At 49.2% G+C, this 10,566-nt stretch overlaps 1 protein-coding gene across 2 annotated transcripts in view; it reads left to right on the plus strand.

Annotated features, from left to right (window-relative positions):
- The window catches only part of TMTC1 (transmembrane O-mannosyltransferase targeting cadherins 1), a 188,317-nt gene extending 181,087 nt beyond the window's left edge, over positions 1-7,230 (plus strand). For both annotated transcript variants that reach the window (XM_084764863.1, XM_084764862.1), the window contains exons 18-20: positions 388-510; positions 1,929-2,006; positions 6,063-7,230. In XM_084764863.1, coding sequence (XP_084620989.1) covers positions 388-510; positions 1,929-2,006; positions 6,063-6,203 — 342 coding nt within the window. In that variant the 3' untranslated portion in view covers positions 6,204-7,230. The remainder of the gene's footprint in view (positions 1-387; positions 511-1,928; positions 2,007-6,062) is intronic.
- Positions 7,231-10,566: the final 3,336 nt, after the last annotated feature.

A 10,566-nucleotide genomic window follows, 5' to 3' on the forward strand; every position in this document is an offset into this window, starting at 1 on the left:
CTTAGGATAAACTTTGGAGTTTTTACAGAAAGGCAGAATCGTGTGTCTAAGCAATGTCTGTGTGGAAAGGCAGGCCAGGCTCCAGGGGCCAAGTGGTCCAAGAGGACATGTGATCAGGGCAAACCCTCTGCAGCTGTGCAGCCTCCTTGGAAAGTGATCAAGATGTTTGATCCTTGTTCATCTGTGAATGGGGAACCCGAGGTGTGCGGAAGTGATTTTTTTCTGGAACCGTTAATTCCCAATGAGAAGATGGGAGTGTAGAAAGTGCTCTCTGTGCATCAGGTGTCCCAACTGGCTGGCGGGTATGAACCGAGGTGTGACTGCCGCTCTCTAAGCCAGGCCACCTCCCTCTGGCCCTCCTGATCCTGTCCTCTCCCACTGCCGCAGGCGCTCGAGGCCATAGACAAGGCTCTTCAGCTGAAGCCCAAGGACCCAAAGGTCACATCGGAGCTTCTCTTCACAAAAGGAAACCAGCTAAGAGAGCAGAACCTTCTGGACAAAGCTTTTGAGGTAAAAACAAGCAAACTGTCATTACAGCTACAGGGTTAAATACCGACTGCAGGTGATAAGGGAATCTCACTCACTGACGGTTGGCAGAGCGAATCTTCTCAGTGGTTGGCTGTGTTACAGACTCTTTTCATTTAGGCCCCCGGGGTCATGGACTCACAGAAACCTCTGCATTCTCTTCTGAGTTATCACGATAGAAAGCGTTCTGAGTGTTCTGTATTCTGTAATTCTAAGGAGCCCGCCTATCCTGTCTGTTTTGTCCGCAAGTACCTCCACCACAGCCTGGAGCTTCCATGTCTGTGACACCTGCCTCTAGATTTCCCCTTCCCCTCCGGAAGCCCCTCCCTCCGGATCGTGCATTCTCACGTGACCTTTCTTCTGAAGTTTAATAAGTACTGCATCATGGACAGCAAGATGCTCAGTGTGTAAAGGCACTTGTCTCCAAGCCTGACCACCTGGACCCCCGTGGTGGAAGGAGGGTCCTGACTCCTGCAAGTTGGTCTCTACGTCCCCATGTTCGCAGTGGTGTGCATGTACTTCTCACCCCCCCCACACACACCCACACACACACCCACACACACACTCTCTATGTTTAAGAACATTACCACGTCAGCAGGATGTAGTGACATATCTGGAGGTAGAGGCAACAGGATCGCAAGTTCAAGCCAGGGAGCTCTAGGGCGACAAGGCTATAATGAGGACTCTGTCTCAAAACAAAACAAATTTAACACCTTCAGCATTAAGGTACCAGTCATTTGCCCCAGAGCAGCTAAACTTATAGAAGTGCACCACCTCATTCCATCTTTGAGGAGCTTCCAAAAGGCAAAAGAAAAAGACAGGTATTCTGACCCCCGTAAAATGACATAAAGATAAAACGACATAAAGATGTTAGCATGCTGCTTTAGGAGCTTAGCAACTAGTTGGGGGTGAAGGGACCCTGGGCCATGGTTAGGCTGCTCTGGAGAGCACCTCAGGTTCCGTGATTTTTCTTTATCCCCCGCCCCATACTTTTGAGTGCTGGGGATTCAGCCCAGGGTCTCATACTGGCCGGGCATATGCTCTGTACTAAATTACACTCATTGGATTCTGTAATCTTAACACAAGTGTTCCTCACTAGCTCATTTATGGTAAAGAAAGCCACACACACAGTTTCTCTGCAGAATCAGAGAAATAAGCCTTTTCAGAAATCCCTGGGTCCCCACAGGCAGGCCAGACATGTGCTGTCACAGAATCCCCTGGGTCCCCTCATGCAGACTGCCCCCCCCCACTTCAAAACCATCAACTCTGAAAGAGTAACAGTAGATCCGCCGCTTGCCGTGTGGCTGTCAACTCTCAGGGTCTCCGTTTGGGCGGGTTGCACAGCTCTGTGGCGCTTTGGGTGTTCCCCATGCCCTGACATGACTCCTCCCTTGTCTGCTCAGAGCTATGAAGCTGCTGTGACCCTGGACCCTGGCCAGGCGCAGGCCTGGATGAACATGGGCGGCATCAGGCACATGCAGGTAGGCGCACTGTTCATCTGGATATTTAAGACAGAGGCGTTTAAAAGAAACACACACATGAGCTGTGTTTTCTCAATAGTAAGTGTCACGGGGCTCAGGGACCGGAGAGGGCATTGGTGGGTCCCCTCAAGCTGGGGCTACAGGCCCTTATGAGACGCCCGACATGGGTGCTACAAACTGAAGGTGGGTCTTCTGTAAGAGCAGTGTGCTGTCTTCACTGCCAAGTCATCTCTCCTGCCCCTTTATTTTCCATGTTGAAAACATTTTTTTATTCCATAACCTTTTAGTGGAAAACACATTTGCCTGCTTTAGTCCCCACTCCCTAAAGTTAAATTGGGTGAGTCTTTCTGCTAAGAATGATTGAAAGTGACCGTGGGTGGGAGGTGGTGTTAATAGCCGGTGAAGTCGGAGATGTCCCGTGATTCCTTCATGCACATCCTCATTCGTCCTACCGGCATCTCGACTGGGCGTCCATCCTGCGTGCCAGGTGCACATGACACACTGGGCATGTAACAGTGCTCAGACAGGACAGAAACGCCTGGCCTGCTGGAGGGACAGGCAGTGAATACACCTGGACACGCATGCATATATACATGCCTAGAGTCTGGCAGGTGCTAAGTGTATGAAGAAAAAGAAGGAAAGAAGAGAGGGTGCTGGCAGAGCGCTTAGAAGAAGCTGCTGTAGTGTGCAGAGGCCTGAGGGGATGAAGCCGTGTGGGCCAATAAGGACCACACGCAGAGGCCTCAGGTTGAAGGCGCTCAGTGTGTTTGGAAAATGATGAGCAGACAACATGGCTGCTCAGAGGAGACGAGCAGGTGGGAGTTGAGGCCTGAACAGATCCCCAGGGCCTTGGGCTTTTGTGCCAAGTGAGCTGGGTCCTTGAGGGACTTTTCACAGACTTGTTTCAGGCTTCTCTCAGACTCTTCGGGGATGAAGGGCAGTATAGTGATGCGAATTCCAAGAGGCTGCCACTGTTTTCCTTCCACAGGCACCTGAGCAAGTGAACGGGGCATGTGGCTGTGTGGATAACAGGACAGCCTACCTGACTGTGGGGTCCAAGCATATCACCCAGAGTCACAGACCCACGCCCTGGTCTGCGTGGTGTGGTGGGATGTTCAACAGCACCTCGCTGTGAAGCAATTGGACTTGCTTTAGAATAGTGCAGTGTTTTACATTTTTAAGTGACATATTTAGAGGTTGTTTTTTAAAATGAGGTACAACTTTCTCAAATGGAATAAGCCAGAAGTTAAAGTTTGGTTGTTAACTTGAAGAATTAGAAAGGATGCACCCAAGAATGTTCAAAAGAGAAAATAGTCTAATTATTATGTAAGTTCGCTGGACCGAACTCTGGAGATTGAAGAGATATCTATGGAGTGTATTATTTTCAAATGTAACTTGCATTCATTTAAAACAATCGCCCTCCTGTCACCGCACAGACCATGGGTTAACCTGAGCCGTAGAAACCCCGCGTTCATGACAGTTCTGTGGTAAATCCGAGTGATGCGATCTGATGTAAATGTGCCTGGTGGGCACAGCATGGCTGTGTCCTTCTGAGGCCACCGTAATCATGCAGGGTTATGACTGTAGGCGTGCAGGAACAACCTGAGCACCCTGTGTCTTCTGCAAGGAGTGTTTGCAACAGTGTTACTCATCCTGGAGAGTGTGAGCCTCCAAGGCTTATGGAGGTGAAGAGTCGGGAGGTGGTACAGACCGGTGAAGGCTGAGGGCTCTGACTGCCCTAGGGAGGAAGGACACACATGACTCACTGTGTCCAAGGTCAGTGCTTGTGACCTGAAGTCCCTCAGGTGTGGAGAGCCAAAGCCAATTCAAAATTTACTCCACCTTTCACAGAGACATGGCTGGTCCTTGCATAGGGTGTTTTCAGTGTCTGCAGGCAGCTCGGCAGGTAGGCCACTCCGTGAGGTCGGTTACAGAACCTTCTATCTATGGCATCTTGTCTGCTCAGAAAGTGCCAGAGTTGGGACAGTTTGTACTGTTGAGCTTAGGGACGTTCCGTGGCCTTGTATGTAAAATACAGCAGATGGGTTGGAAGCGCAGGATCCACCGTCCAAGCCACATTTCACAGCACTGTTTCAGCACGGCTTCGCGACGGCTGCCTGTGCCTTGTGGGTGCTGTCACCTGGAGAGCTCTCTGTGACGAGGAGCGTGTTCTGTGTCTTCACTGTCCAGGGGGCAGCGCTGGCCACAGCAGCTGGCACAGGAAATGTGTCCGGCATGACTGATAGGTGTGACAGTCTTAAGTAGAATTCAGTTCTAGAAGTCAGATCATTCCAGTTTCTACATAGCACAGAATTGGAGCCATTGACTTCAAGGATATAACTTAAAAATAAACACAGTTTAATCAAAAAAGAGCAACTCTAGGGAGAAAAAGCAGACTAGATGTTGTGTAAACAGGGAGAGAAGCCAGGTGATCTGAGGCAGCACCAAGGTCGAGGGTGAGACCCAAATCCAGGGTAGCCTCCAAGAACTTGAGGAGCTTGGCATCCACCGTGTGTAGGGGCCTGCGTGTGCACTAGGCTTGACAGAAACCAGGGGCTCGCAGGGGGATGCTGGAGTTAGCAAACCAACAGCGCAGCGGAGCCGGGCCCTGCCCCTTGTTCCGAGTCAGTTTGGCAACTTTCAGCATTAGTTGTCAGATATGTCTACCTGCTACAGAAGACGCTGCTGGGTTCTCAGTGTACAATTCCTTTTCCCCTCGTCATTTCCACTTTCTCCTTCACCAGCTACACACGTAAACACCATGAGAATCCAAAGGTGAGTCACGGAGATTGAACAGTCTACTTAATGATGGAGGTCACCATAGCAACCTGTGGGCTCTCACTGTGTTGTCAAGCAGCTAGAAACTGATGGTGGAGGTCACCATAGCAACCTGTAGGCTCTCACTGTGTTACCAGGCAGCACCTAATCTACACAAACCATGTGAGAAGATACTTATATATTGGTAAACATTAGCTGCTAGTTTGGAGAGGTGTTGTTTTAAATTGGGATGGAAATTTAAAATGTCTCTGGTGTCCATCCACATGGGAGCTGCAGCTGAGGATGATATAGAATCAATTTGTAGTTTTAGAATTGGAAGAAATCGGGCAGCTTTCTGGAGAAGGTATAAATATCTGCGCCCCACATAGAGCAGACCAAAGAAAGGGTCCCGGTGATTTTAGTGGGGCTCCACCTCGACTGTGTGTGGAGCTGCCTGCTCAATTTCAGGAATCAATTCCTCCTGCTTATGCAGCCCCAGGGAGGCGCCCAGGTGCTCAGTCCTAGGCTTTGTGAGCAGAGGAGACAGGCCACAGGAGCTTCCTGAGGGGAACAGGGAAAGCTACTAGCCCAGGCACACATGGTATTAAAGAGATGAGTGTTGACAGCAGTGGGAGCAGGTATGCTCATAGGTCAGAGGTCACATTCCTTCGTCCTTTCTGCAGTGTCTAGCCAGTACTTACCACATACCTGGCTAGGAGAAGAACCTAAGTCCATCTTTATATTTTTAGGATTTATTTATTTTGTGTGTACAAGTGTTTTGCTTGCATGTATGTGTGTGCACAACGTGCATGCAGTGACACAGAGGCCAGAAAGAGTGTCGGACGTCTTGGGCTGCAGCCACAGTGGTTGTGAGCCATCGTGCAGGTGCTGTGAACAGCCCTCTACAAGGACACGTGCTTGGAAGCGCTGAGCCATCTGCCCAACCCTAAGCCCGTCTTCTAGGCAAGTCTCCTCACTGTGTAAAGCTCACACTAGACAAAGGCTGCTCCTGTGTTTCATGGTGACGATCACACAACCTAAGAAGGTAAAAGTGGATGTCTGTTCAGTTATTGCTCCCCCTCCCCCCACCCCTGCGCCAGCCCTGTCTGCTTATAAGGAACAGTGCTGGGGAAGCTGAACCCTGTGTCTGCCATGTAACTTCCGCTGTAGCCATCAGCCTCCACACTCCCCAGCCGCTTTCCCCCAAAGCCTCCAGAGATAAGGAGGCGTCTGGGGGAGCCTGGGTCCTGGCAGGCAGAGGTTGTGCTGAGCAGCACTTGTGTCTTTGTCCCCCTGCAGGGAAGCTACGCGTCTGCGCGGGCCTATTATGAGAGGGCCCTGGGGCTGGTTCCTGACAGCAAGCTGCTGAAGGAGAATGTGGCCAAGCTGGATCGGCTGGAGCGAAGGCTGCAAGAAGTCCGAGAGCGAGATCAGACGTAGAGCAGAGAAGGACACAGTCACATGGCGCTCAGCAGGCAGGAAGAGGACAGAGTGGGGGAGGCCTTGCTTACACACACCAGGCTCTGCCAGCCAGGCAGCCTCCTCCTGGCGACACAGTGGACACAGCAAAGGCGAGCAGCCTGTCTGCAGGGAAGGGAAGTAGCAAGGTCTCATTTTACAGGCTCCTCTGCAACTGCCAGCCCCCAGGACTGCAACCCACAGATGCAGAAGCCGCCAGTCCCCAGGGCAGCCGCTGTGTCCTCTGAGGTCAGTCCTTGGGGAAAGAAGTTCAGTTAATTCCCAAGAGTCCAGAGTTGCTGGGCAGGTAGAGTCCTGTGGAATGCGTGGTCGCAGAGCACTTGATGGCTGGCTTGGTCTCACATCCCCAAGAGAAATGCATTCCATTCCAGTGCCTAAAACCCAGAGGGTCTTCTCCACTGTGTGTGGCTGTCTGTGTCTCTTCAGGAAAAGCAAAGCTCAGCATCCTTGATTTTTATGCAAATGTGTTTAACACTCCAAGTTTCACTGGAGTCACATTTCCACTCTGAAACTACTGTGTTTAACCAGGAGGCCAGGACCCTGGAGGGCGCTGATGAGGTGTGGGGCAGCAGGGTGCCCTCTGCATGGACATGTTAAAGTGTCCATCCAGAGAAGGGGGTCGGCTTTTTCTTTTAAGGTCAAGCCCTGTGAGATTTGTTATTTCTAAGGATATGTCTGAGCACGGAGGACTCTTCCCCTTGTGTTACAGAGTTCCTCACAGACTGGGCAGAGGGAAGAGAGCTCCGTTTACAGGCTTCTGAGGGTTAGTGAGAACTTGGTATTTAAAACACAAGTGACTTTCTCCCCATTAAGTGTGGAGACTTCATAGAGAATACCCTAAAAATCTATAAGGTAAAGGCTAAATTCATAATTTTTTAAAAATATATTTATATTTCAAAATAAGGAAGGCAGAGTTGAAATCACAATTTGACATTATTTTTAGTGTTATTTATTATATAACTTATAAAGTATTTAATATATACATGTATATTTCTTGGGTTTTTTTTTCCTTTGTACGTAGTCATTTTGATAGCAGCTCTAAAAACCAAGAATATGAAAACTGCAAAATAGGAGAAGCTTTAACAGGCCCCCAAATCGTATTGGTCACTAAAACGAGTGGAACTAGGGAGAAGTAGGAGTTGGGAGGGTTGGGAGGGTTGGCAGGATTCATCACTGAAAGCAAACACACCTCAGGCCAGGCAGGTCCTGATGCTGAGCCAGACATGACAGCTGGAAAGCAAAAACTTCTCACCTGTGCATCGGGATGCAATGCCTATGTGTCATATCTTTGTAGCAGGCAAATTGAAATAAATGGCCAAAACTTACCTGAGGGATGGTGGGGGAATTTGGTCCAGCACAACACCTCCCTTGGAGGCTGTGTTTGTCTGTCAGCACTACACATCATAAATTGATCCAGGATCTTATTTTTTTCACCTAAGACATAAGTCTTTAGTCCTAAGGTTAAAAAAAAATGTACTATAGTGGTTATTGTAGAAATAATTCCTGGCCTCTCCATTGGAAAGCAGGGATCCTTGGTAACATCTTAGTACCACTCGTTAAAATGGTATTTACCAAAATGGGCACATTCAACAGTAGTGGGACAGATTGAACTGCAGCTTTTGACCTGCCTTTGCCTCGCTGACACTGCTGCAGGACGGCTCAGTGCACGACTGTGGGAATAGTTAGAAAGGCAGTTTCCACGGGAACGCTTTGGAAGCGAAAAGGCCAACGGCGTCTAGGAGACTGCTGTCCCCGGGCCTGTCTCGTTCTCACTTGTCTGCCCACTTTGGCATCGCCCAGAACACTATCTAAAAAGAAAGGCAAAGTCAGCTTTGTTGGCTCAGATGTCTCAAATCCTTTATCAAAATGAGCCAGGGAGACAGTTTCCGTGCTTATACGTTGCCTATGAGAAAACCAATTGCAAACTATTTCCAAAGATGTTGAGTGTTTCTTGTAGCATGTTATTTGTCTTTATGGAATAAGAAGTGGGAGTCATTCTTACCACAGTCAAAGCAGAGAGCCTGGCTGCTCATGAATATGCATCTGATGTGCTGTTCACAGGCGTGTGCTCCACGGGTGACTGGAGAGCCTTGGCCTCCTCCTCGGCATCATCCCTGGTGCCGAGAACTGGTCCCAGGGCCTTGTGCACACCAGGAACCACTCTCCCACTGAGCTCTATCCTCAGCTAAAATTATCCTTAATGTTAGTTTAACCGGGGTCCAGCCCTGTGTCTCAGAACTCTGAGCCACACCCAGATACAGAAAAACCCAAGTGTCTGGATCTCCTTTTACACTTAAAGAGTGCAGATGTCGGTCAGTCCTGACTTCCAGACCACAGCTGTGTAAGCTAAGGCTTTAGAGTACCAAAAATACTGTCAGAAATATAATAATTCTTGTTATTATTCTGAGTTTTCAATGCAAAGCATGTTGTATCGTTCTGAAAGCATCTCCAATATTTTTGTTTCTGTGAACTCGTTGTTCTGAGAGAGCCAATAAAGTGATGTACAAGCCATGGCTTCATCCTAAAGTGGGACCACAGGATGGACAAATCACTCCATTCCCTCAGCAGGAGTCCTGTGATTGTACATATAGGTCATCAGCCGTTCCTAGCTGGAACCGTCTGCACACTGAGGCCCAGGATGTCCCCTCATTGTCCGGAGAACACGAGTACAGGCACAGTGAGCCTCAAAGTTCCTGTGTGCATAGCCTGTGGGGGTTACTTAGCTGCTGGCCCATCATGGGGCACGCCAGCTCTAATCCGAGCGTCCCTCTAAGGAGTCGCCTCACTGGTACAGGTCAGTCTGTGACTTAGTGGAGTTACTCAACCATGCAGCATTGTCCTGTCCGATGGCTCCGGAATGCCACGAGCCTCTGTGACGCAGTGAAGAGCCCTGTGCACCTGTGGAGAGAGTGACCCTGGCCCTGACTAGCCTAAGTAGTGAGCACCGCAGCCACAGCACACACACACAGACTGCCCTGACACGCTTGGGTTGCCCAAGTGTGCCACATGACAAAAAGAGTAACTCTTACTTTACAGTCCGTGTGCTTCCCTGCAGGGAAGCACTTTCTCCTGGGGAGAAAGCAGGAGAACATCTTTCTCCTGGGGAACCGAGGTGTCCATAGGAGCCAGGGCTTGTTCTGACCACGTGGACGTCGCTGTATTTGATGTCAGGGTCTTGTTCTTTGTCCTGACTGCCCAACATTTCTGTTTTGGTTGATTGTATATAAATGCACACCTGCATTATTTTTTACTGTGCTGCTTAAAATATTTCTCCATTTAAGTCTGACTGCATACTTTGCCTAAGTCGTTCAGAAATAAAATTTATGTAAATGTCTATTTTATATAAAACATGGTAAAAACAAGAACTCCGTGCGTCCTCGGTCTCTCGCACTCTCTGATCAGAGCCCACCAGGAGCCATTTTGCATTTTACTTCTGGGCTTCGGAAGTGAGGATGGCCTGCCCCTTATTGTCCGGCATCTGCTTCGCGCAGGGACTGTCCACTTCTCATGCGCACTAGACTCTGCCCTCCCTGGCTTGGTAGGTGTCTCCAGGTCTCCCTGGTACGAACGGAAGTTAGAGAGCAAGGCTTCCCTCAGCACCCTGAACTCCATCCACAGCTGTCCCGGACCCGACTCTCTGGGCTCAGGACTTTACCTCACAGGCAGCTTCGTCCTCTCCATTAATGTGTGTATGGCCCTTCTTCTTGCTCTGCTTGCTGGCTTTTGCTGTCTCCGTCTTAGGCTCACTAGTGGGTGGGACCACAAGCATCCCAGCATGTCACACAAGGGCAGAGGACACCACAGTCTCCATCAAAACCCAGGACAAGTCCTCCCTTTAGTCCCTCCGTTTTGTCAACAGCTGCTGCATGTGTTTTCACCACACAATCACACTTTCTTTGGTGGCCTGCCATGTTTACAGGAGCAGGGAACCTTAGCGATAGCCTCACCACAGGAGTCTCTTCTGTCCCCTGGCAACTATTAACTGCCTCGTATCCTCAGGGAGTGTAGTGGGTGTAAACATGTTTTCAGGTTGATAAATGTAAGTTATGATAAGAAAGTGATTTAGGGAAACTTCCGACACTAGGATGGGATAGACAGTGGAATACTTTCTCCAAGACTCTCAAATACAAATGGGCTGGACCTTGTAAATGTAACTTTTACCTGATAGTCTCATAATTATTCTTATTGAATATAGCTTTTTTTTAAAATAGAAAGGGAGATATGTAGTAGATGTAAACATGTTTTTGTTTTGATCCCAAGTGTGGGATATGAAACAGACTTGTGTGAGGGCATGCGGTGTTTGTCTGCTGGAAACAGACTTGTG

This window comes from Acomys minous (assembly GCF_964271855.1).
Source record: "Acomys minous genome assembly, chromosome: 17".
Lineage (NCBI taxonomy): Eukaryota > Metazoa > Chordata > Mammalia > Rodentia > Muridae > Acomys > Acomys minous.